General features: G+C 47.2%; 1 protein-coding gene and 1 non-coding gene across 10 annotated transcripts in view; both read right to left on the reverse strand.

Annotated features, from left to right (window-relative positions):
- Positions 1 to 26,862, reverse strand: part of RNF213 (ring finger protein 213) — an 84,225-nt gene that overhangs the window by 6,341 nt on the left and 51,022 nt on the right. For all 9 annotated transcript variants that reach the window (XM_075071912.1, XM_032797225.2, XM_032797223.2 and 6 more), the window contains 26 exons: positions 26,498 to 26,645; positions 25,836 to 25,971; positions 25,224 to 25,415; positions 24,736 to 24,875; positions 23,866 to 24,020; positions 23,219 to 23,437; positions 22,578 to 22,759; positions 21,536 to 21,656; positions 20,587 to 20,687; positions 18,065 to 18,247; positions 17,321 to 17,490; positions 15,903 to 16,005; positions 14,644 to 14,758; positions 14,024 to 14,234; positions 12,755 to 12,948; positions 12,110 to 12,232; positions 10,842 to 10,952; positions 10,003 to 10,245; positions 8,892 to 8,973; positions 8,402 to 8,436; positions 7,478 to 7,572; positions 6,505 to 6,664; positions 4,464 to 4,644; positions 3,224 to 3,318; positions 2,207 to 2,458; positions 536 to 668 (listed from right to left, as the gene is read on the reverse strand). In XM_075071912.1, the coding sequence (XP_074928013.1) occupies positions 536 to 668; positions 2,207 to 2,458; positions 3,224 to 3,318; positions 4,464 to 4,644; positions 6,505 to 6,664; positions 7,478 to 7,572; positions 8,402 to 8,436; positions 8,892 to 8,973; positions 10,003 to 10,245; positions 10,842 to 10,952; positions 12,110 to 12,232; positions 12,755 to 12,948; positions 14,024 to 14,234; positions 14,644 to 14,758; positions 15,903 to 16,005; positions 17,321 to 17,490; positions 18,065 to 18,247; positions 20,587 to 20,687; positions 21,536 to 21,656; positions 22,578 to 22,759; positions 23,219 to 23,437; positions 23,866 to 24,020; positions 24,736 to 24,875; positions 25,224 to 25,415; positions 25,836 to 25,971; positions 26,498 to 26,645 (3,880 nt within the window). The remainder of the gene's footprint in view (positions 1 to 535; positions 669 to 2,206; positions 2,459 to 3,223; positions 3,319 to 4,463; positions 4,645 to 6,504; positions 6,665 to 7,477; positions 7,573 to 8,401; positions 8,437 to 8,891; positions 8,974 to 10,002; positions 10,246 to 10,841; positions 10,953 to 12,109; positions 12,233 to 12,754; positions 12,949 to 14,023; positions 14,235 to 14,643; positions 14,759 to 15,902; positions 16,006 to 17,320; positions 17,491 to 18,064; positions 18,248 to 20,586; positions 20,688 to 21,535; positions 21,657 to 22,577; positions 22,760 to 23,218; positions 23,438 to 23,865; positions 24,021 to 24,735; positions 24,876 to 25,223; positions 25,416 to 25,835; positions 25,972 to 26,497; positions 26,646 to 26,862) is intronic.
- LOC116834894 (U6 spliceosomal RNA) lies at positions 901 to 1,009 on the reverse strand. The gene has a single exon (XR_004376076.1). It is a non-coding gene; the product is annotated as a U6 spliceosomal RNA (small nuclear RNA).

A 26,862-nucleotide genomic window follows, 5' to 3' on the forward strand; every position in this document is an offset into this window, starting at 1 on the left:
GCTTTCAGTAATTCATCCAACATAGATCTCAAGCAAACCCTCCATGTTCATGTGCTCACATTCTCTCAAAACTAGCTGATGACTCTTGGGCTACGTACACACTACAGCTAAAGTCAGTATAAGTTAGGTCGCTCGGGTGTGAATAAGCCACCCCTGGCGCGACATAAGTTACAACGATGTAAGCGCGAGTGTGGACAGCGCTGTCGGCAGGAGAGCTACTGCCACCCAAGGGCCTGGAGTAATTCAGTCGGCAGCAGAGCTGTTTCCCGTCTGCTTAGAGCAGCTCTGTAGCAGAGCCATAGCTTTCCACGCACCAGGGCCAGGACTGCTGAGGGGTCAGGGTGTGTCACTTTCTTTAATGGGAGTCAGAGCTCAAACCGCAGCCTTTGCTTTCAAGCTTAGGAGACGTGTCCCCTTTAACACTGAACCTCCCGGAGTGTCAAGCCCTTCACACCGTTTGCCTGATGCACTGTGTGCGCTTTTGTTAATGACAAACTGGAAATACTAAAATTGGACCATCCCATGCCAGTCTTACCTGAGTGGAATTTAGAGACAAAGTCTCTGATTGTGCGGTGTTCCACATCTGTAATATTCTGGAATCTTTTCACCAAGTCTCTCTGCAGAGCCAGGATGTCTGGTAAAAACTTAACCAGCCTCAGTTCAGCTTCCTAGAAAGTGGGAGAGGCACCAGGAGTATGGTGTAGTTATCTGAAGGCAGCTCATACCAGAGGTGCTGAGACTGCTCAAAGGGTTGGACAGGCTTGCAAAGGAGACAGACTTGCAGCCTTGGTGTGTGCTTTTTTTTAAACTATTTCTGAATGTTTAATGACAAAAAGCACAGTGCTTTACACATGCAAAACTCACCGAGTGTACAATGCTCTAGACAATGCTTATGTAAATAAAAATATAGAGAATGTCTTGAATTTGAGCATCCTCCTTGCAGAGGGGCTCATGCTATTCCTTCTCCATATCAGTCTGATTTTACTACATATACCAATGAAGCAAGTACTTGGTTTGTTTTCAGGTGCTTTGTCACTGGGGAAGTCACCACTGTGGTCAATCCCTCCAGGACACTTGCACCAGAGTCTGTAATATCCAGGCTGCCTGTTCAGTGAAGGTCACAAAGATAGGTGGAGGAAGGGGGAAGAGTGGGAGGTTCTCTTAGGTAGTGATTCATATAGAGAGTGAAGCACATTAGTGGCAATGAGAGAACACCACCCAAACTGCATTTCCCTGCATGGAGACGTATTGAGGGATTCCCATTTTACTTTAAGAAACTGCACAATCAGATTGCATCAGTTCCATGAGCAAATATTATTGTTATCAATGCAAGCTAAGAGTAATCTCATCTTGTGCTTTAGGACATTACTTCGGCCATATTTTTGAAAGCTTCTTGCTGACCCACATGCAGACATGAGAAATGAAAATCAGGATACTGCCCTTTTGCCTCATGGCTGGGACCCACGCCATCTCAAAAGACTTCTGCACAGCTGTCCTGGGAGCTGCCCCTGAAGGCCACCTGCTAACTGAAACTGGTCCTGCATGCAGCAACGCACCCACTAAGTGGGTCTGAACACATCACTCCACTATCCCAAATCTTGCACTGGCAATCTCTCTACTACTAACCATACATTGTCCTGGAACAAGCTACCAGCATGGCCTGCTTCATGCTATGCAGAGCTGTGTTCCACAGGGAAACAAAGGCTGACAGAACCCAGGTTGAGCTTAGGTGATCAAGTAATGATCCCACAGTATCATTAACAGCTCAATTGCCCTTTCCTCTCTTCTCATATTTGCTCTCCTCACTCTTTAAAGGGACATAACAGCTAACAAACCACAGTTTAATCTTGAACCAAAGAGAGGGTGGCTTTGGGAGGCCAATTAGCTTCTGGTCCCTTGATGGATTTCACTTCACAGACACTAACACAAACTACCTGTATGCTTTATCTGTGATTTTAGAATATTGAAGTGTTCTTGATGCATACTGATGTACTTCAGTTTTTGACAAGTAGCTGACAGCAGTTTTCATTCTCAGATCAAAGGCATCACATTCATAAATAGTTGAAAAGAAAAAGACAGATATGAAGCTGTCTGTTGGAGTTTCCCCTTTGTTAATGATGATGTGTTAGCTGGGGACTGGATCTCTGAACCTGCAGTCACTCATCAGTGTGTCCCGAGACAGAGATATAGATCTCGGCACACTCACCTTCTGCAGGAACTTCCAGAGGATGGGCACAATGTCCTTGCCATCCTTCTGCTGGACTACATGCCCCAGGTACTCAACTGAGATCCTCTTCCTGCAGCTCCACATCCGCGAGCAATGCATGGTGCTGTCCTTGGGTAGCTGGGACAGGAAGGTCACGGGGTCACCGTACACTATTTTCGCCACTGGGTTGGAACAGATTCTCTCATCGTCACTGATTTGTTTATTTAACTTTGTAAGAATTTTGTCCAATTCCTGCATTAAAAAGACCCAGTGTCAGAAACACAACCCCTTCCACTCACAAAACCGTTGAGGACAGAGGAAAATGGAACAGTGGTGCCATATAATTAAGTACAAGGATCTCTTTGGAAAGGGGGGTGGGTGGGTGGATTTATGAGGGAGAATATGCTGATAGCGGTATAAAGAGAATTTTGCAACAGCTTTGCCACATTTCCATGGTAGTTTAATGGTCAGTTACCACAGGAGGATGTCAACACTGATGGGCTCATAGCCAGGGCATTTAACATCCATGCCAGGACAGCCACTGATACTAGAAAATTATTCTCCACACTCTGCCTCAACCCCAATGATCCCTAAAGTCCTCTGTTCCTTACATACTGCACTAGGAAAGGTCAGATGTGATTGACTCCATGCTGCTAACCGGGCCTGACAATCCCTCCCAAAGCCAAGAGATACTTCTACTTGTCTATCAGAATCCTCTACAGTCCCTTCTTGGTCCTAGATTCTACCTCTTGCCCAGGCAGAGTAAGGTGGTTGTCCCAGGGTATGATGTCAGATGTGGAAGCTGTGCCAGGGAGTGGTTAGACAGCACAGGTGAATGCTAACCTGCCTGGATTAGCAGCGCTTTTCAAAAGCATGGAGCAGAGTGGATTTATGGATTGGTGGGTCTGCACATCAGCACAGGTCTGGACTGCAATTCAGAATTCCAAGTGGTCTTTGGGCTGCTCAAGTTTGTTTTTAGGTTAGCAGTCAGATACAGAAAGTCCAGTGGGATCTCACCTTTAATTCAGGAATAATAACGGTGTTTGCGACAATTCTTTCCCATTCATTTCTGTGCTCCTTAGTGGAGAGTGCGTCATCAAAGCGAACTGGCCCTGCAACAGGGGCATATACAGCGTGTTACTTTACAACGTCAGTGGAAAATGAACTTGGGGTTCCTTGAACTCCTAAGATTTTCCCGTGGGAACATGACATCCTTGTGAGTTGCAGTCAGTGTGTGATGAGCCACTTACACTTTCAGAGGTCCTAAGACCTAGGCAGGCATCCATGTTAAATGATCTCACTGGAGAGAAAATGCACAGCCATTGAGCACTTTAATCCCCCCTCCCTCCCCCCTCACTGTTCAGTGCTTAAGAAACTTTAATTCAATCCTTCAATCCCATCTGAAGGGAGATAAGACATTTCACAAATATTCAAACATAAATACAGAGAAATGAAGTGACTTGTCCAACGTCACACCATGAGTCGGTGGCAGCACGAAGAATAGAACTTGAGGAATCTTGGCTCCCAGTTCAGTGGTCTAGCCACTAAGACCAAGCTCCTCCATATAAATAACCCCATAATAAAATCTGCTGCAAGACCATTGTGTCATGATTCAGACCTTCAAATTCTACCGAGAATCATCCTGAGTCATATCCTTTTCTCTCTGACGGTTTCCTATTGTAGTTTAGAAGGTGCCATATAAACCATTACACCTGATCTGTTGAGGTTTATGCAACTGTTACAATCTTTGAGTAACTCATCAGTTTCTGCAGCTGAAAATCCTTTCCATACAGCATACGGTCAGTTATGCAATGACTCTCTGGTTTGAGCATTGGCCTGCTAAACCCAGGGTTGTGAGTTCAGTCGTTGAGGGGGCCATTTAGGGGGTCTAGGGCAAAAATAAATAAATAAAATAAATAGTTGCGGATGGGTCCTGCTTTGAGCAGGGGGTTGGACTAGATACCTCCTGAGGTCCCTTCCAACCCTGATAGTCTAGGATTCTACTAAACCAGGTTAAACCCCAGCGCCACGGGCAGTAGGAGAGATGATCAGTCAGATCATCTGCTTGCAGGAATAGGAAATAGGTATCACTAAAGCTCTGGATCTCCCCAACTGGCTTTGCTGCTGCCAGTCTGAAATGCTGTGCCCAAGCGGGTGCTGTGCTATCAGAGGCGGAACCACACAACTGCTACACTTAAAATGACGACACTGTCCCCCTGCTGCCTTCCACATTCCATCCGAGTGCACTTTTCCTTACACTGGTTTGGGTGCTGGTGGGGCTCCTTGAGGAGGCTGCACAGGATGAGATGAACTACGTTGATGGTCTCATCAGCACTCTTTCCCAGAGTTTTTGTCAGCTGCTCCAGGTCCTTCTCAATGTGCTGCTGGAGGAAGCCTACTGGATCCTGCACTGGCGGCTTTAGGATTCTTCGCAAAGACTTGAACAAAAAACAAGAAAGGTGAGAAGAAGCAGTGTAAAACCCTAGTCTGATGCACGCAAACCCAGCATCTTTCAGAGGGGTGGCTGTGTGAGTCTGGATCTGTAAAAAGTGACAGAGTCCTGTGGCATCTTATAGACTAGCATAAGCTTTCGTGGATAAATACCCACTTCGTTGGAAGTGGGTATTCACGGGCATGCATCCGATGAAGTGGGTATCCCCACCCACGAAAGCTTTTGCTCCAATATGTCTGTTAGTCTATAAGGTGCCACAGGACTCTGTCGCTTTTACCAAACCCAACATCTTTGAGTCTTATACATCTTAGAGAAGACCTACCCCTGGGACAGGACTATATGCAGGTATATAGTCACATGAGGTTCGATCATTTATTCACTACAAACCTGGGGGAAGACAGCGCTGCCCTTAAGATATGTTTCTGCCCCAGCCTCCATTTTAATGTGACACCACTGTCTGGAAAATAGACTTTAGCTTTTCTGAAGGGTCCCAACAAATCACTACAAAGTAGCATTCTTGCTTTCACCTCTCTTTGGGGAATGGACGGAACAACCCTTCTCTTTAACCCCTGTTTGTGAATGAAACGTACCAGACACACTGTGCTTGGAAGATATGCTATTTTTGAAACTGGGTTTTATCACTTGTACAAATGTATTTACTCCTTCTCATAACAAGAACTAGGGGTCACCAGCAGGTTTAAAACAAAAGGAAGCATTTTTTCACACAATGCACAGTCAACCTGTGGAACTCCTTGCCAGCGGATGCTGTGAAGGCCAAAACTATAAAAGGGTTCAAAAAAAGAACTGAATAAGTTCCTGGAGGATAGGTCTATCATAGAAGATTAGGGTTAGAAGGGACCTCAGAAGGTCATCTAGTCCAATCCCATGCTCAAAGCAGGACCAATCCCCAGACAGATTTTTACTCCAGTTTCCTAAATGGCCCCCTCAAGGATTGAACTTGCAACCCTGGGTTTATGCAGGCCAATGCTCAAACCACTGAGCTATCCCTCCCCGCTATGAATGGCTATTAGCCAGGATGGGCAGGGATGGTGTCCTTAGCCTCTGTTTGCCACAAGCTGGGAATGGGCGACGGGATGGATCACTTGATGATTCCCTGTTCTGTTCATTCCCTCTCGGGCACCTGGCATTGGCCACTGTCACAGACAGGATACTGGCTAGATGGACCTTTAGTCTGACCCAGTATGGCTGTTCTTATGTTCTGAAATTAGAGAGGGGGCTTAAAGTTATGTGCCTGCGACAGCTACTTGTCTTGCCAGCATGCACTGGTAACAGTGTGTTACGTGCCTGAAGTGCTCTGCAAGGACGAGGCTCACACACACAGTGAGTTATTTGGCTTTAATGAAGGTAAAGTGACACATCCGCAACGGGACCCTGGGCGTTGCTGTCACTTAGGCGGGGAACCCAGCACCGAAGCTCAGCTCGGCCTGGGTCGGAGTCCAAGAGGCGGACCGGGAGCATACAGCTATATATACACAATACAAAAGCAACTCATACATATGCAAAAGGGACTTCCCACAGGCTATGTCCGCCCTTTGCCAACGGCCACTACAACACTTTTCACCAGTTAAAAGCAAGTTATAACTGGCATGCTGTGTCCTACAATGACCGGCCACTTAGCAAGCAGGGGCTCTTCACAAGGCCGCCGAGAAAGCGGAGACACCCTAGCTAGGCCGTGACACAGTCTTCCGTAGTCCGCAACACAGTGCCTCTGGAAGCAACTGGGAAGAAGCTAGAGGCTTTTCGCAGCACTGACTGTATGAGGAGTCTTACCAAAATTCCACATGGGAAGTTACTCTGTTCAGACAACGTGCATGGTTTCCAATACCTGCGCATCTTTTGTGGCTCCCAGCAGCATTGCCAAGTGAGTGAGCAAGCGAATCACAATGAAGACAACCAGGGACATCTCCCTCTCGGATGCTACCATTGCTTCTCTGTTTCTGGGATCCCCGAGCACATGGCCAGTTTGAGTTCTGTCTGTGAAATGTCTGTATAAAATTATGCACAGTGAATTTTCTGTCTTGATGTGAAAAAACAAGAGAGAGATGGGGCGAAACACAAAGAGAATCTTTTCCATATCTAACTGCTATTGATACTTGCTGCAATTTAAGGCTCTTGTACTGGAAAGGTGATAAGAAAAGCTCATCACTACAGATGGGTTTCACACTGCGATAGCCTGATTCACTTACCTCGTTAGCTGGCAGCTCCCACCCCACTCCATAGGGCATCTTCTGTGAAACGTATCTTCTATGAAGAGGTACCATATAGCCACTGTTCACTAAGGGTCAGGATTAGCCACTAGGTGCTAGGCAGGTCAGAAACCGCCACTGTTAGCACTAATGGTCATAAAATTAAACACATCATGGCGGTAAATGCCAACCTGGCTGGGCCAGGGGCGAACCCATGAATCACAGCCCCTAAAGCGTTCTAATAGACCACATGCTCTGTGCAGGCTAGTCAGGTGTAGGATGTCAACCCAAGGTTGCCAGAGAAAATTCAGCTGATAATTCAACAGTAGTTAAGAACTGTACAGGAAAGAGAGTAACAGCGCAACCGAGGAGGACTGAAGAGGTGAAAAATCAGAACGACACTCGACTGACAAACCCCAGCTTTTAGCTGGTCACGGCAGAACTAGACCTCGACTGGCCTCTGCAATCAGGTTAACCCCTTCGCTAGCAGCAGTTTTCAAGAAAACATTGATGCAGTTGAGACACAGGATGGGGCACATCTGTATAGCTTCTGTGGGGAATGTAAGTGTTACATAATTCAGCACTGAAAAAGTTAAAGTAGTTAAAACGTACTGGACTCCCTGAAAGCCATGGACAGGAATGTGTTGTAAACCTCCGATCGGAGCATTGCAATCAACACACCGGCTCTGTTCCATGGGACGACCACACTGGCAAAGAGAGAAGTGACACAGATTAACGAATCCCAGAGAGAGGCAAAGGAGCAGCATCTCAGACCCAGAGAAATGGAGCGGATTCAGACTCTGAGCCACAGCCTTGGCTCGATTTTGTTCTAAGTCCAGGCCTCACACAGTGAGATACCTGTCGATGTGGGTCATTGCTTTTACATGGGTACAACTGTGAAAAGATGGTTCAGGGCAATTGCACTTGTAGTTCTCCTCAGTAGTACAGCGGGGGCACTTCTGGCCTCCCCAGCCATCGCATCTCTTGAGGGTATTGACCAGTGTATTTCCAGGCTGCAGAGTTCCCTAACTATACTGTGATTTTCCCAGACTGTCTAAGCCTGCCTTCTTTGCCTCCCCCCTCAGAGATAGTACACAGTGTCATTACCACAATTATACAAGTTACCACACAGCATCTGAAGAAGTGGGGGGGTTTATCCAAGAAAGCTTATGCCCAAATAAATCTGTTAGTCTTAAAGGTGCCACCGGACTTCTCATTGTTTCAGTTTAATAAGGTTTGTCCAGGATATTGTCATATCTGTCAAACAAGATGGTTTAAGTGGTGGTGGGGGGGCATTTTACAGGCCTATGAAGAGAGAAGCAACTTCCCAACACTTGAATGCAACATGCAACTTGCTAACTGGAAAGCTGCCACTCACTGAAAGAGGCTGTGTTACTACTTGGAGCACAGCAGCTGTTCCAACGGCTGCTCATACAGCTTGCTTGCATTTAACTTTGAGATGTAATTAAATAGCAAATAAAATATAGCATAGGCAGCTTTTAAAGAATAACCCACCACCCGAGCCCAAACGCTTACCTCTCCAATAGTGCAGGGATGGCCATTTGGACACACTGTGAGACAAAGAAATCAACAGCATGGTACTGCGAGCAGGACAGAGGTGCATTTTTAAAACAAATAAAACCCACACATTCCCCTCTGTGCGCACACATACACACACACGCAACCTGACAGCAAGAAATATACTTGCAGATCCAGATCTAGTGGAAAGTAGTAAAATTCTTGGAACACATAGGAATTGTATTAGCTGCCCACACAGAAGCCAGAGGTCATTCTGTCTCTATGTTGACTAGGTCATGTAAAGAAACTAGAGAGAAATCCCTGGGAGACTTTGCCACCGTATACTAACTGGGTTTTGTAAGCATGAAAAATAATATGAAATTCCTCTTAGGCACTACATATATACTAAACTCCTGCTCCACAGACACCTAGCTGAACTTTTTGGAACAGTTATTCTCAGGCAATGGCTCTTCCTACACTGCTGCCAAATTCACTCAGGGATACTTACCATACCAGCGCAGCTGCTTCATTCCCTCCCATTTCACAGCCTGAATCATCATATCTTCAGGCATTGTGGGCAGAAAAGAATTCTAGAAAACATTCACATGAATAAATACATGATTACAGCAGTGGCTCAGCAACACACCTGTTTTCCAGTTAAATTAACGTAAGAGAACATTAAGGCTGTGGCAGATTGTCAATTGCTCATCAGTGCAAGGAAATCAGGAGAAAGGGAGAGGCAAAACAATGGTGATTTCTACTCAAAAGTAAGACAACTTCATATTCACAATGTTGCTGAGGAAGCAGTAGGCTCAGCCCTAAGGAGGGAAGGGGGCATTACTCCACAAACCCTCCAGCCAATTAAGGAAGGAGGTTGACAGGCTACAGTGGGATTCCTGGACAGTCTTCCTCGGCCAGGACGGTAGGAGAAGCAGAATGGGGGATGGTTTTAAGGCAGGGGTCACATTGGGGTTAAAAGAAAAACAAAGGTGGTGTTACTTTTCCAAGTGTCCACAAAATATGGTCCACATGTGAGACACCACTCCCAGTAGACTGGGCAGGTGATGATGCTTTCTCAGTTTCTTGAGCTTGGCTTCCCTTTTGTACCCTGCTGAACACTACTAGACTCCTTAAATCCTTCCTGATTAGGAGGTGGGGAAAAACTGGCACTCTCCTAAGCCCACTCACTCATGAGGTCATAATGAGCTGTCACTCAGACTAGATTGTGCAGATCTTCATAGCATGACCCTCCCACTCCTTTCCTGCATGCTTTGGATGAACCGTGAAATAATTAATAATCCAAGAGTTAGCACTGGGTATCCCAGTTAGTGCTCAGGGAGATGAATGGGACCCCTCAGATCAATTGGTTCAGAGTCTGCTCACGCTAGCTGAAGTCACTGTATCGGTTAGCCTTGAAAACATGACATGAGAGTATCTCAAGCTCTCAATAATAGCTAGATTCATTAAAAAAAAAAAAAAAAAAAAAAAAAAGTAACTCAGGTTCTGGAGCGTAAGAAGGCAGCATGAAAGAGGTGCCAGCACTGGCATGGACTGGCTGAATCCGAGGCCTGGTTTCAGGGTTCTGATATAGGATGCCATGAACAGACCAGGTTCCTTACCTGCATGGTGGCAGGAGAGAAGGCCAGGTTCCTCAGCGGTTTGAGGACTCGATTCTGCCCGCACAGTAAGAGGGCTGCAGTGTGAACGATTATTTCAATCAGTGCCCCGCTGGGGCTGAAGTGTTGCGGACTCACTGCCAGTGATGGGAGACTGTTTGTCACAAGAGATGCTGCAAACTGCTTCAGGGCTGGAGAATTCAGGGCTTTGGAGCTTTGGATGAACTTGTTCATAGCATCACATTGCTGAAGGTAAACATTACAAAAGGGAAAATAAAGTACCCGATTGCCAACCAGACACAAAAGGTCCAGCAGCTCTTTATACACAATCTAGTGAAGTGTGATACCCCCAGTGCCTTGAAGTAACTGACTATCTAGTTACTGGAGTTGGTCCTTCAGTATATGCAGATGAAGGATGGTTCAGTGGCTAGGCTAGGACAATGGCCTGAGATGTGAGAGATCAGGGTTTCAATTTCCTGCTCTGTCATAGACTTTGTGACACCTTGGGCAAGCCACTCAGTCCCTGTCTCCATTCTCTACCTGTAACTACGGTACTTCCCTACTGAACAAGAGGTGTTAAGACTCTGAAGTGCTCAGATACTACAGTAAATAAGGTCCGATAGAGCCCTAGGTTAGAGAGGGAGGAGGTTTCCCCCCCCCCCCCTTGGAAGACATTCGGATTTCTCTTCAGCTAATCTCTGCCAGATGCTCTCAGAACTGCATTTTGGGCAGAAGGGTAAAGGATGTTCTCTCACATCTGTGATCCAAAGCTGCTTCTCTCAGAAGGAAACAAGTCTGTTCCCTGACAGTCTACAAGTTGCCAATGGTGCAAGCTCTCTCACCTCCTTTTTGGGGTGGAGGCTTGTGTTCCTGCATCCATATAGAGCAGTGAGTTCCCTGAAAATAGCCAAGAGCAGGTGAACAGCTTGTGCAGACTCAGAGCTGTTACATGCCTGAAAAACAAGAGAAACTGGTTATGCAGAGGATAAGGGGCTACATCTGTGCTACCTCAGCTGTCACTGCAATCTTCGCTCAGTAACAGACATGTACATTTCCCCTCAACCCTGATGTATGTCACTCTCCCATTGTCACAGAAGGTGACAGGCAAAGGAAATGGCTATTCACACTTGAGAAGGCATGGCATAATAAAAGCCATGGTCGTGGCCCAGCGTTCTCTGAGAAAGTCCCCCTCTGCAGAGGGAGCAGTTTATGTTTATGTGAATTTCCACCATTCCCTGTCAGAGCCTCACGAGAACCTGCTTGCAGGGAAGTCCATTGTCCTGAACACAATGTAAAAACTCACTGGGTATCTGAAACACCAGTCAAGCAGACCCTTTTTCTATCCACCACAAATATTTTCTGAACTTCCCTGGTCCAGCCAACCTGCCACTCATCTGTTGCCCCAACTAGACAGTACACACTTAACCCACACTGGAAGCTATTATTAACTGTTCATGTTACTGTAGCATCCACAGGCTCCAATCATAACTGGGGCCCTGGAGGTGATGCACTAACAGGAAGACACAGGTCATTCCCCGAGCAGCTCACAATCAAGGAGAACAAGCAATGTATGAAGAGGTAGGGAAAAAGGAGAAAATTAAATGTATACAGTATCTGTCACCATGTTTTACATGCACTTCTACTTCACGACACATCTAGTTATTAAGTTTTGAAATTACATAAATATCAAAAGGCAGCGAAAGGAAGCACAGCCTGCATGGAAAACCCACTTAGTCCCTCAGCCAGTTGGTTGCACAGAGTCTAAGCCTGTTATTCAAGAAGTGCTTCGCAGAACATTTTTAAAAGGGGAGAGTGTGGTCGGGAGGATGATGTGACTGGCAAACAGCACTGGAGACGGGACAATCATCCAAATCTTGCATACAATGGTCGAGATGCATGTCACAGAACAAAGATCAGGCCCAGTTAAAAGCCATCAGAACAACAGCAAGCAAAGAAAAATCTCCACCTCAGGCATGTGAGAGAGAGGGGAGGGAATGCCTAACAGCAAAGCATTAAGAGCTAAAACACTTGCCCTCTAAATCTTGCAAAGGATCACCCTAAGTCCTACCTAAAGGGGAACATCTGTGCTGACCGAGGAGAAGAGTCTTACCTTCTGTGCTTCTGCAACGCCCTTCGTCTTGCACTCAATCATTGCTTTTCCCACAGCATCACGCAGGACTCTGTAGTTCTCGCCACATACCAAGTACCGATCAATCTGACTAGGCTGGTCACTCTGTAGCAACAAAGAACAAATAACCCACCCACATACAGTGTGAATACTGGGCAGACTTTAAGAATGTCACCTTACAAGTGGGAAACTGTTCCACAGAAGCATCCACGTTGTCTGTTAGGGGATGGGATTAATTTCTATTTTAACTAAAATGCTGTGTGCGGGGAGAAGGGTTCTGACTTCCCAGCTAGGATGAGTGTTTGGTGTTGCCTCTTCCAGGCTGCTAGTCAGACAGGGAGGTTGGTTCTGCTTGGGATGTTACTGCTCTGGGAGCCAGGCTTTGACACAAGCAAAATAATGGCCTTTCTGCAGGTCAGAAGAAATTCCTCTCTACGGAAGGCAGGGATACTGGAGTAGGTTACTCCCATCCCTAACTGCTCCAACCCCACATGACAGTACCAGAGAGCCACACACCATCAGACACATGAAAAAATGCAAATACCAAAAAACCCAAGAGGAGGAAACAGCATTCAGAAACATAAATTGTTAAGGAAAAGATGAGTCAGGGAGACATGTTTGCTTTACCTGCTGTTGAATGATTTCCGCTGGGAATACCCAATGAAACTGACTCTCATCTGAAAGCTTCTGAGCAAACTCCATCCCATACTGGTTAGCCAGCTTTCGGACCAGGTAAACTCGGTACCAGTCATTCCCAGCCAGCCTACAGAACCTCATTACTTTCTGAAGGTATTGCTGCTTGTCTACTGCCTTATCCCACTCTGTAGAAAGAATAGAAGTAAGCCAAAATTTCTTATCTTGGTCAGCTGTTGCTGTCAGAACTGGCCACGGCATTGGGATGCATTTCACTGATCTGATCCACTATTCGAGATCTTAGTAGCCCCTCCTTCTCAGATGTGCTTTCCCAGGAATATACAAGAATCAAAATGCCCTTATCCTGTGGCTAGAGAAATCTTGATATGGGCATTTCTATAATGGAGAGCAAATGGTCTTAGCTTTAGACTAAGTGTAACATTTTCAAAAGCGGCTAACAGAGTTAGGGGTCTGATGCCTATTGACTTTCAGTGAGACTTCAGCTCCTCAGGGATCTGATCACTTCTGGGCACTTTTGACAAATTTACCCCAAAACTAGGTGGCAAAACTCCATTGCAGCTAGGAAGAGACTAGAGGAGCTTCAGTTATGTGACTTCATTTAAGTTTCATTAATAATTCTATTATCAGTGCTGAGCTGGTAAGTCTCCATTTCAAAGCCATGGCTTCTATTTAACTACTTTCGACTGCAGGTTGCAGGGTACAGGTTTGGCTATTCAATACAGGTTGGCTTCTGTGACAGGTTTGTCTATATGAATACTTAGTTCGCAGCATGCTGAGGTACAAACCTACCCCACGCTAAGCGTCCATATGCCTCTTGCTGCCATGCACGAAAAATTCCATGCTGCACTTTGATCTACTGGCTTTGAAATGGGAGCAGATTACAGAGAACTTTTAGTGAGCAGCAGAAGGGTCTGCACAGACCCTTAGTGCAGGGTGGATTTACACACCAACTTGTCGCAAAGTACAGACACTTTGTACAGACACTCCCTAAAACTGCATGGTAAAGGGACAGATACAGATCTAATGCAGCTTCTCAACCAAAGATCAGGAGTAAAAACAAAAGCTGTACAAAAAGAAAAGAAAAAGCAGACAGGCTGATTTCCCCCTGTGCACGAACTAGCGTGAGGCGCAGTGACGCAGAGACACAGAACATGTCTAGCAAGTCAATCAGAGGGGCCTGTATCCTAGATTTAGCCTTTGACACGTTAGCATTTTCATTGACGGCAGCAGAGCCCAACTTGCCTTTAGGTCTCTGCGCTTCCAAGAGCAGCTCTGCAGCCCTATCCAGGCACAGCCGGACCCTGGCCACCCCCTGCAGGTACTCAATCGAGGACTCCCGAACAGTTTCTTGGTTGTTCCTCTTCAGATAGCTCTCCAGAAAGCGTCCGTCTTCCCGCAGATGGTTGATTTGGTCTTCCTGAGCGCAGGCTCCAATCTTTTCGTACATTGAATCCTGCAAAGGGAAAAATCAGTCTGATTTCAGGTGTGGGGCCCCAAACCCAACTGCTGGAGTATAAGCCTCTACTGGCCCGATCTCATCATGCTCAAACCACACCCAGCCTCCTGAAGCAGAGGAAGGGAATGGAAAAGCAGGGGACCTCATGGAATGCTGCAGCACAAGCCTTCTCTGGGGATCTGACAAAGCAGGACCGTCTGCTGCTGAACACAGCCATGGTTTTAACATTCTCTCGCTCTTTCTAGGTGGATAAGACCCCTCCCCACATAGTCAGTGTGTGCGCTTGAGCTCAGCCAGGATTACACAAAAAGCCGTATTCTTGAAACATTGCTATATGGATATTATTGGGCCAGGACGTCCCCACTCAGCACTTCTGACACGAAGGAGATGGGGCAAGCAGACCTACCTCCAAACAATTGACAAAAAGTGTGTAAAGTTCTGTCTTGTCATCTTTGTCCAGGATCTGGCACAGCTCTACCTGCACCAGGTAATCCTGCAGGTAGGCTTTCACATCACTGAAGCTATGAAACAGAGAAACCTCCTCTTACCGACTACTCCAACGCTGATGGCTACTAATCATTATTTAGAACATAAATTGCTAATTCTGGCCACATGGCAGAGAAGTTCACTTCAGGTCCAGCTGAGAGGGAAGCAAAAGTCAAGGCAGGTCATAGCTGGAGTCACACGGGACCTCTGATCCACCAAAAGGCTATCATGGTGATAAGAACCAGTGCTATGGGCAACAATGTTGTGCCATCACACCCCAGCACGGTCCTATATAACCTCTATTATCCTATGCTCTGAGAGCCAGTAGGCTCTGAATGCTGGCCAGGTAACATGGTAACCTAATTCAGCTTACAAATGAAACAGAGATTCTATGCTCTGTTTCCTTTGCCATTTCCGGAGGCACTCATGTCTTCCTTTAAATGAGACCCTCAGCCATAGAAGAAATACAAATACATAGTATGCAAGACTGATGTCTGTACAGAGAAAAGCCCTCTCACTTTCTATTCTGAATCTAGCACTGGAGAAACCAGAACATGCGTCATTTGTGGCAATTCCTCCACTGTATGTGGCCACACTGGATTGGCCAAAAGTGGGTTACTATACACAGAGACACCAATAACTACACTTTTGAAGCCTCATACATGCTTACGTAATCAAAAGGCAGCTTTTCTGGATGTGACAGTCTCTTTATGTGACAAGTGTACAGTACAGAGTGAGTAATTTAAACACAAAACCCTCACATCATATAGTTAGCAAATTAAAGATTTATAAAATATTCATTTGCCAGTGTTCCTTGTGCATCAGTGTGTCAGCTTAATTCTTTAGCTTTCCTAAGAGTTCTCTCACATATAGGTGAGGAGTAGCTCCCTATTAGCTCACATATGGGTCAGGACTGGATGGATACATATTCTCAAATGTTGGGCACAAAAAGATACTGCGCGCACACACAAATACACCCCCCACCCAACACTGGTGCTGATGCAGAGGCAAAGACTGGTTTTCACAGGACGAGGTTCAAATCTCCGAACTTGGCTAAAATTCTTCCTCATTCTGTGACTAGCACATAACTGAAGAGCAGGGAGAGAAGCTAGCCTGGCTGAAGAGGTTAAGGAGGGCATGTAACTCATGCTCACCCATCAGCTTTTTGACTGAACTTACCTGTATTTCAAAAGCAGCTTCAGCACCACTGAGCGGATGATAGGAGTCTTATCCACCACGTCGTCAAATGGGGACAGCAATTTTGTGTATACAGTGCGGTGATCTGAATACAGAGGAAAAAATTGACTCATGGGCTACAGCAGGGGTGGTCACAACAAATTTTTTGGTGGCCTCAGAGCGCAGCCACCTACACTTGCTGGTGACCACTTGGACTATTTTTCCGAAAATAATTAATTTTAGGAAAAACAAGCAAATATGCGCACACATGTCCAAATCATCATTTATTTATGTTGGGGTTGTTGTTTTTTTTTTGCAGACTCAATACAAATAATTTACAGTTGTCTCTATCCTGTACTGGACCTAAACAGAACAGAAACAAATAAGGTACTTTGTATGTTTTTGTCTTTTTTGTTGTTGTTTCTTTTGCCTTTTTTTTTTTTTTTTTTTTTTTTTTTTTAGTCTTGCTAGGTAGTAAGTCTGTTTCTGTGAAAAGCGATATTTGTATGTTTGTTAATATCACTTTTCACAGAATCAGACTTGCTAGCTGGCTGGAAGGCAGTAAAAAGTGATATTAACAAACATACAAGTATCACTTTTCACAGCAGACTTACACAGCCCTGGCAAGCCAGGGGACAAATTAAGCCCTGGATGGGGGTACTGAGGCAGCAAGGTAATGGGGGGAGATGGATGAGGGTGAGCCAAGGGGAGGCAGCTGGGCCGGGGCGACGGAGGGGTGAGCCCAGGGACGAGAGCTCTGCAGCTGCACAGTCAGGGACCAGAGCCCTGAGCCAGGGACAGAGGACGCAGTAGGGACCAGGAGCACTAGGGGGTGGGGGTGAGCCCGTTGCCGGCACCCATTGCCACACAGCAGGAGGATGGAGCATGCGGCCAAAACCTGGGGCCAGAGGTCACAGCGAGGGCCAGGGTGATGCGGGGGGGGTGAGCCCGGGGACTAGAGCCCTGCAGCCACACGGCTGGGGCTGGATAGTGTGGCCTTGCAGCTGGGACCTCAAACCCTGCAGCTGGGCGATGGAGCCTGCCACTGCAAGGTCAGAGCCCCATGACTGGAGCCCGGAGCTGGAGCCCAAAGCCCTGCGGCCGTGGGACAGAGCCCGCTGCCGCACAGCTGGAACCTGCTGCCTGCCACCCCAGGGCTGGAGCCTGACCCGGCCACCCTCAGAGGGTGGGGAACTCACTAGCTGCCTGCTCCTCTTGTGTTTGTGGCTCCCGAAGAACAGCAGTGCCCAACCTTGCTGGCTGCTCGGCAGGGTGGGGGGGGGGGGGGCACAGCACAGCTCTGGAGGCTGTGGCCACATAAAAAGCCCCTGGTGGCCACATTAGAGAAAAACTGGGCTAGCGAGAGGCAGGAGAACAGATTCAATCAGGTTGTTGACACAGGCAGGAGGAACTGAGCTTACTTGTTGGGCCTATTCTCCAAGGCTCCCGGTGAACAAACAGCAGTTTGAGCAGCTCCCAGATCACTGCTTTCTCTGGGGGTTCATTATCTTTGAAACACATGGTGGAAACCAGGTCTATGAAGAAGCTATTGCACATCTGACGGAACTGGGCATTCCTCTTTATTGCAACACTGAGGAAATGGTGGGAAAAGAAATCACTAAGGTAGGCAGACAACTGCAGAACCAGTTACATTGCACGGCACTGCTACACAGGTCCAACTAGATGATCCAGTGATTCCTTCTGGCCTCAAACTCTATGCCTGACACTGTGGATAAAGCTCAGATGCCCATAGTCAACAGGGTGATTTATCAGCAAAACAATATTCTTCACTAACAAATAAAAGTTTTAACGAGACATTATTACAAGGCATCTCTCAGAGTTATTATCTACGAAGACTGTTTCCCACTGCCATTTGTGATCTTACTGCCTGTGACCCAGGACATTGTTACCTCTGACTTCTCGCTAAGAAGCAGAAAACAGTGACCCAAGATAGGAGTAGTTTGATCACTTGATTCATGCACTTTGCTTTACAGAGTATCTGAAACTTCTCAAATGGAATGAGGGAGACCAGTATAATTTATCATACTAAATCTTCTGGTATTTAGACCTTCAGAGCTGAGGGTCAGGGTCTCCCAACACAACTAGCCAATTCTCTCCTGCTGCAGAGTTAGTGACACAAGGTTGTCATAGGAAGGATGAAATACCTGAGCTCCTGGGAGATGGTTACACTATAGTCATCTGGCAGGTTAACTTTGCAGTATGGACAGAATATCTGCCCCGGTGTCAGCCACTGTTTGATGCAACTCTGACAGAAGACGTGATCACAAGGCAGGTTGACTGGATCCTTAGGGTCTTCCAGGCAGATCGGACATGGCTTCAGACCATATCTGTAATCCAATCAACACAACTAAATCCAAGCACTCAAGCTACAGGCCTAAAAAGTCTTCTACTGCAACTCAGATTAAGGATCAGAAGAGGGAACCTGGGTCTGACTGGCATGTCTCTAAAGGTCAGGGAAGAGGATAAGGCAGCAAGTTGTTTTTATTCATCCAGCTTTCACCATGACGAATACTAAATTGCCATACACCAGAAAGTTGTTGGTGCATAAAACAAGAATGAGATTCCAGGTTACAGCACAGAACATCCAACAGGTTGAGAACTAATTGCTACAGTTCAGTGTGAACCCTGCACTAGCATTTGTAAGCACCCACCAAAATTAGGTCACAAGGTAAATTAAGGCAACATATGGAATAATCTATTCATTTTATTCTCTTATTTTCCCAGCTTAGCATGTAAGAGTGCTTGTGTCAAATACCACTAGCTTCTCCTTTGCCAAGAAACCAAAAGGACATTTTTATCCACCTGCCTAGATATGTTTTCAAACAGATAATCCAGGCAACCTAGAGCCTTCAGCTGGCCTGCTCCACAGGGTAGAGTCTCTAGGGGAGGGGGAGGCAACCTATGGTGCACGTGCCGAAGGCGGCACACGAGCTGGTTTTTAGTGACACTCACACTGCCCAGGTCCTGCCCATCACTCCGGGGGGCTCTGCATTTGAATTTAATTTTAAATGAAGCTTCTTAAACATTTTTAAAACCTTATTTACTTTACATACAACAATAGTTTAGTTATATAATATAGACTTATAGAAAGAGACCTTCTAAAAACATTAAAACGAATTACTGTCACGTGAAACCTTAAATCAGAGTGAATAAATGAAGACTTGGCACAGCACTTCAGAAAGGTTGCCAACCCCTGGTCTAGGATGTAAGAGTGAAGCTCATCCCACATATTTAGGTCTCTAGCATGGGCCGTGGGTATCAATGACAGGGGAAGGCTCAGCCTACCCAAACTGCCTGAGTGGCCCCACCCACACTCCACCCCCAGGCTCCCTCCTGCTTCCTGCCACACTCCGCTGCAGGTGCGGCTCTTCCTTCCCATGTGGTTGGGGCCCGGGGCCAATGGCGCTAGAACCTGGGGGCCACAGCCCTCCCACTTTTTGAAAGTGGATGGGCCTAGCCTCCACCTGCCCGGTGGGGGCTGAGAGCAGCCCCTGGCCTGTTTCCAGGAGGAGGGTCCATGACTCCACGCCAGCTCCCCACAGCTGCCCATGCGTCTCTCCCCGACCCAGTTCCAGCTGGGAGGGGCCTCGGAGCCACAGCAAGAGTCACGTGTGGGCAGTTGTGAGGAGCTATGGAATCACAGACCCTCCACCTGCCCCGGGCGGCCGGGGACACGGGCAGGGGCTGCTTGGGCCCCCTGCACCACAGACAGGTAGAGGGTCCACTGCAGCTTCCCACAGCTGCCCACTCAGCTCTTATCATAGCTGGGCTGTGGCTCCCAGGCTCCCCCCCGCCCACCAGCTGGAGCTGGGTCGACGAGAGCTCCATGGCCACTGTGGGGAGCCTGGGTTCCTCCACCTGCCTGGCCAGAGGGCCTGGGACACGAGCAGGAGGCTGCTTTCGCCTCCGCCTCAGGCAGGGACCCCCCCTCCCACCGCCACTTTTGTTCTGGGCTGGGGCTACTGGGGGCCAGCCTGCAGCCAGGGATTCCAGGTGACTGGAGCCGGTGCTCACACCGCCCACCCATCCGCTACGCTGGGGACTGCACTCAGCTGGCCTGCCCACCTGCCGGGTGCTCCAGGGCTCGGGCTGGGGGCCATGCTGTCTACCCACCCGCAAGGAGCTCCGGGGCAGGGTGAGGGGCAGATGCTCGGGAGGCCTGGAGCTGGTGGGGGTGCCCTCTGGGCTCCAGCAGGGGTGGGGCCCCAGGCAGAAGGGGTGGGCCAGCCGGGGGCTAGCCTCCCCAAGCCCATGGTTCACCTGCTGCCCATGGGTCACTAGTTACATTAAGGATAAGTTTGGCCCATTGTACTTTATTCCCACAACAGCAACAAATTTCATTCATTCAACCTATGCTGAAGGTCCTAGGCTCAAGAGTGAGCTGCCTCGCACTTGCTGAAGGAAGAGGGAAGTGGGAAGTAATGAGAGGATACATGAAGGTCAGCCTAGTGCATAATAATATGTTGAAAAAACACTTGGGAAAATACAAGCTCTGTAGGGACTCCTATCTCCCAAGGCTCAGCCTAAGTCAATGTTCTCCCCACCCCGAGTCCACACGCTTTGCATGCTACACTATCTGTTCCAGGCTCAATGTAAAACACTGAAATACTTAGTGTAAACCAAAGCACACACCCTTTCAGGAACATGCCCATCCCAATGGCCTTACTTGCAAATAGTTGCGTTGGCTTCCTCCTTACATCGGCACAGCACTTTCATCACTGCATTGAACGTTTTATGAGTCTTAATGTCAGAGTCCCACTGAAGACACTGGAAGGGAGGGCAACAGTAAGTGACTCTACTTTGCTGCTTTAGATGGAGATTTCCAGAGACAGGAGAAAGAAGAGGAAGGAAAAACCCTCAAATGCAGCCAGCACTGCCCATATCTCTTGGTTCACATTAGCACAGCAGTCTATCACCACACTTTATGGTACAGGGAAAAGCAACTGGCTCGACAGTTCCTGAGAGCAGTCAAGGGCCTCTGACGTTGTGGGAGCAGGGGACAGGGTGGCCTTTCAAGCACCACTCTTGTGTGGCTCCCCTCTGGGTGCTGTTGCTTCTGTGACTCAACTTTGGAAAAAGGAGGCCTGGGTGATCCCTTTCTAGCTGGGGTCTGTGGGGACGTGGATCCTTCATTCAGGGGAGGAAATAACCAGGGAGCTCAGCAGCTCCTACAGGCAGCTCAGAATGACAGCTGACTTATGGAAACAAGAGATTCTTACTATCTGAGGCAGGATTTCTGATTGGCTGCAAATGGCAAGTCTGGCTGCAGCTCTGCATGCAGAACAGAACTAGCAGGGGCTTTTCAGAGGGCAGGTCTCAGACCCAGTCCACAGATTTGGTTCTGCCTCCTATAGCTATACTGTTGTATCTGTGAAACTGGCTATGAAGGACCATTTGAGGAAATTGCAATGTTTGCAAGCAATTCATGAAGAGAAGGAGAAAGGTGATGTGTTGAGAACTCATTGTTCTCAATGATTTACCCAGCTCTGTTTGTGACTAATGACCAGGAACAGGTTTTGGATAGCACTCCTTTAGCAAATTCAAACAATCTTTCAGAAAGGAGAAGAGAGATCCCTACTTCAACTCCAGATGCTGCTTAATGAGGATGTTCTTACATTGCCTAGCAGCAAGATGTGTCTCTTTACCAGATCCTGCAATTCTGGAAGCAGGGACTCAGTCCCAAGCAGCATATGTTCCACAAAGAGGGACATAGAGAAGACTTGATTCCACCGAAGCCTGTCAGAGAGAAAGCACAGTTACAATATTATCAAACAGGAGCCTCCTGGGCTGAAATGGATGAAATAGGGAGGAGGAAGGGAAAAGGCAACATCAGAAGATCAAGTCAGAGCATTGTGATATGACCACTGCTTTCATGCTGACACACATAGTTTCATTGTTCACTTGTGCTCCTCTCGCCGTTTCTTGTATCTCTCTATTGTCTCATTTCATACTTAGATTGCAAGTTACTTGGGGCAAAGACTGCCTTTCTGTTGTCTCTTTATACAGCACCTAGAACAGTGGAGTTCTTAGGCGCTACCGCCATATGAGTAAACAACCATACATTCACTAGATTGTGGATACGGACAACCCTATACAGGTTTGATTCCTATATCACAGGGCTAATAAGAGATCTCCACTATCTATAGGGTTTTTCCCTCACCCTCACTTGCTCTTGTTTTCCTAAGACAAGTTAATTTTAAACTGTCTGGGACCATCTTCGGAGAGGAAGCAAGACTGGGGTGGAGCTCCAAACATCTACCAGAGTCAGTGTACGTGAGGGATTAATGTGGAGAAGAGCTGTTAGTTCAACGGTGGCAGTCTACCAAGAACCAGGTCCCACCCAGTGATTTCATCCAGAGCTTTAAAATGATCCTGGATCCCATTTGGAATGGGAGCTGCTGATTATTATTATTTTTTTTTTTTTAAAACACAGACTTGGGAAAATAGAGAAAGCCCTGTAATACAGAACGGACACGTTCTGGGGAAATGACAATCTATGCAGCCCAGCAGTAACGCTGGAGGGGTTAAAAAAGAGTTTTAGTCTGAGAACAACAGTACTGTAGATACATTCAGTCCATACTAGACATTGTCCCCTTGAAGGGCAAGATACAAGGAGTCTTTCAAGACTGAGATTCTTAGTGGGTCATTGTTACTTACTTGACTTCCTGGAGCAGTTGATGGCACTGACTTCCGCTATCCTTAGAACCGCTCTCCATGCAGACAAGTTCAATGGGCATATGAAGATTCTTCACCTGCTGTAGCCAAATCTGTGGCCTGGACTTCAACACCTGATCCTCCAGCATCTCAGCACAAGCCATTGCAGCAAACACATCCAGAACCTAGACAGGCACATGCACACACAGGCTTTAGTATAACCTGGCAGCTGGAAAGGTGACATCCTCTTCCCAGCTCAGTTTCACAGTTACTTGTGAGTGGGCTCTGGTTTGTTACTGTAGGGTTACTCATGAGTGCTGTGCACACTGGTTCACATTCCTGGAGTTCCAGGATTTATGTGCCCCTGGCTCAGGTCATTAGCAGATCGCATAGACTAACCCGGAGTGTGGTAAAATTATTTATTCCTTGCCATTACTACAGGGCAGATCTGATAATGGGTTGAATATCCAGGGTATTAAAGATCCGTATCTATTTTTCAGTTCCCACTGTTGCAGGTGCTTTGTTGCTGCTGAAATAGAAAGACAGAACAAAGGGAACTGAAATGCTATGTAGGGGAGCTGTGCTAGTTGGAGCTCTCTTCCTCCCAGGGCTAAGAATCACATCATGCCAGAGTGAGACCGTACCATCTCAGAAGGTGACGAAGTGCTTCCTTTCTCAGCCTGGTAGAGAAGACTATTGAGGACACTGGGGTTCACAGCCAGGATCCTGGAGAAGTTCTGCAGCCGGCTCCTAAATTGATGGTACCCAAGGTGGACCCAGGGCAGGGAAACCATCTTTTCCTCTCCACCTATAGATGCTGCCTTCAGTTCCTCAATGCACGATAAGAGGGCGAGTTGCAGAAACTGAACATTTAAAAGAAAATAAAGAAAATAAAAGTTTTCTCTGCCCCAAAATGCCTACAAGAACATTTCTGAATTAATCAACACTATTCAGAGAAAAATGACTTAAAGATTTGCTCAGTAAAAAAATATTTTAGAGTGGATTCGTTAAATATGCTATCATGTCAGTGTCCCCAGGTGCTCCTACCAGAGGTGACCAGGTGACTTTCTGAAAGTAATGTTCCATCCATTTGAATTAGCGGTTCCAGTGGCAAGTTGTTTCTTCCTTTTGCCATCCAACTGCTAGGCACCTCCACAAGAGGGACTCGGATTGAGTCCCCTGAGAAAGAGGCCAGGTGAATGCTCTAGTGTACATGCTTCAGTATCATGTATGAAATAAGCTCTGCTCTCCCACATCTAAATTATTTTTAGTCCTTGGTTCAAACACTGACCTGTAACTCCTCAGGAGAGGACATGCCTATGGTCAGGAGGATGAAGTCTCTGACATAGCAGTGGAAGAGCATGCTCCTTTCTTCCTCAGCCAGACTTGAAATAAACTCGCCCAGTGGAGTCTTCTGGAAGATACCCACAAACTTCTCTGTATGGCCTGGAAAATCAGGATGCAAAAGGAAGTTTTATGTTACAAGGAAAATTAGTTGGATACAGCACCCCTCCCAAAGGGGTTTTGCAGAACAGAATTAACCAGTGGCATGCAGTGTCAGCAAAACACACAGCTTGATGCACTCAGCACTACCTCCCCTCACAGCCCCAAAAAGACTGCCACCTGCTTTACTGAGGAGGAGTATTGGTCAGGCACTGAGATCACCTCTCTCTGCCATTGTAAAGGGCCCAGAGATTTTTTAACGTTTACCTGGACAGCACAACCGATGTGAGCAGAAACCACCCCACCATATTTCCCCATTTCTGTGACCATCTGTCTATGCTCATCACTGGAGCAGCTGAGTGAGTAATTTTAGAACATCCTTTAGCACAGTACTCTGCTGTCTACCATGAATGGGACCCCATGTCCTGGTAAGAGACTTGAAGGCAGGACCTGGCCCAAAGACAAGTGTACTGGGGTCCACTGACACATCAACTCCTGATATTCCCAGGAATTTCCAATATAGGGGCACAGAAAACGAGAGAGCGTGACCACGGAAAAGCTAAAGTTAGATGCGCAGCACTCTAGTGTCTTACATGGGACAGGGCACTGACAGCAGCCTCATGGTCGTAAGAAAAATAGTTGCAGTGACAACCCAGGGTTTTCAGCAAAGGAATTAGCTGGAATGCTCGTGCTTACTGAGCTCAAACTGGGCTCTCACCTTCAGTGCCTGGGATGTACTGAGCCTGCAACCACAGCTCTTCCAAATAATCCTTTATCCTCCCGCTGAAGGGCATTTCATTGCCAGCATATGCGAACACCTTCATGTCGTTCTGCACCAGAATCGTCTCTGTCTGAGAGCTGAGTGGGGGCACATGCAAAACAGAAGACAGTGGGCAGTTAGTGCTCAGTGCTATCGCTCGGGGGGCTCTGGTCAGTTTCAAGCAGGTGGCTGGGACTGAGAGTGCCAAAAGCAAGGAAATACAGAATCGTAGGACTGGATAACACAAGCTGTCCTGCCAATCACAGAACAGTGTTGATAAGACCTGCTGATTACACATCCTCCCAGCAAGAACTGCAACATGGCCCTTATGTTGCAAGAGAAAATAACTTGTGTGTTAGTTCTCCATGCAAATATAGAGCCATTAACTTGATCGCCCTCCAATACTGATCACCCCAGCCCTCCCACTGTAGTTTTTGGCAGCTCACCTGCTGTTACCCACGTTGTAAGGGATGCTCAGAAGGTTCAAATCACTGAAGATGAACATCCATAGATTTTTCACGCAGCCCTCTGTATTCGGCCTGACCAATAACTCCAGGTTGCAATCTCTGTCTGTGAGTGACACCATATGAGCCAGGAACGGAGTCACCACATTCTGGATTCGCTTCCACAGGGTGTGTCTATGGGTGATAGAGAGACGGATGGACACAAAGTAGAGAGTGAGCGATGCTGATCTGCACGTTCAGAAGTCAACGTGTGGCTGTTGTGCGACATTTCCAAGGGGAAATCTGCCCAATTACATTTGTAAACAAAGGAGAGACCGACCTAATCCTGCATTTCTCCACCTGCTTCTCTGCCGTGCAGTTTTCTCTGTTGTTCTCATTCAGTGTAACAGTGCACTTACACTCTCCCTCCCTGGCACTACCCATGCAGCTGAGCATGCCCAAACCATGCTCCCTCTGAAGCAAGGGGAACGCAGGACTAGAGAGTTACCAGCACTGGGCTGAGACTATTATACTATTCTTAAATAGATCCAATATTCAGAGCACACGAAGTTGCCCTTTCTGCCAAGTGGTAACGTGCTTAGCTGCTGTCCATACCTGAAAGTCCCAGCCTCCTGGAGGGCGTTAAGGTTCGAAGCCTCCCGCAGCACCCAGTCCTTCAAGTTAAAGGAATTTTCTTCTTGTTTCTTCAAGAGGCTGAAGAGACGATTCTTCACTATCTTCAGGAAGGAGGCTGGAAAGAGCACAGAGCTCAGCAACCCCTTTTCCTTACCCCAACACACAGGCCAAATGCTGAAGTGACTAACAAAAAGTTTCTCCAAGTTTTCATCCACAACAAAGGAAGCTGGCCAATTTATGGCACCTCCTGAGGCTGCTGTCCAGGATCTGAGACTCCAGGTAAGGCATTATCACCAAAGGATGGAATTAAAATATATGCAGACAAACTCCAGTGAGGTGCATGTAATTCTGGAGACCATGTGCAGACACTATTGGGTCCTGGAGATCTCTCCACTGGATCCAGCTACCTAGTCTCAGAAAAGCTCCCAATCCAAAAGGGGAAAGTGCATTACCCACCACCTTAAACCAAGCAAAGCAGAGTTCTCCAAGTATTTCTCCACCCTGGAATGGTGTAGTGGATTCATCTCTGGGTCTCTGGGCAGAATCCAGTTCCCATGAGGTGAATGTCACTCAGCAGAGGGCCTCACATGGGAGTTCAGCCCACCTTACAAACCCAGGGCAAGGCCCTTGGGAACTCGTACCTTTCAAACCATCTTCTTTAGACAGAAGGCCAAGAAGAATCTCGATCCTCTTTGTACTACGGCAGGAGACCTCATTTTGGTCCCGTAGCATTCCCACCGCACTCTGCACGCAGCTCCTCAGGAGCGTGGTGGTGTCCAGGACTTGGCTCTTTCCAGGTACAGAAGGAAAACAAACCTGGTATTACTCTATGATTGTGCATGTTTCCCCTTTTTCAATTACAACTAGATTCTCAATAGCGTGCCTATGTAAATATGCAACTTTTCTCCTGTCTTCCTCCTTTCCTTTCACCTTTGACTCAGGTTCACAGCCTTTTCTGCACTAGGGTACGTTTGACATGACATACTCCTCCTGTGATGCTGTGAAC

The sequence above is a fragment of the Chelonoidis abingdonii genome, chromosome 13 (genome assembly GCF_003597395.2).
Source record: "Chelonoidis abingdonii isolate Lonesome George chromosome 13, CheloAbing_2.0, whole genome shotgun sequence".
NCBI classification, from domain to species: domain Eukaryota; kingdom Metazoa; phylum Chordata; order Testudines; family Testudinidae; genus Chelonoidis; species Chelonoidis abingdonii.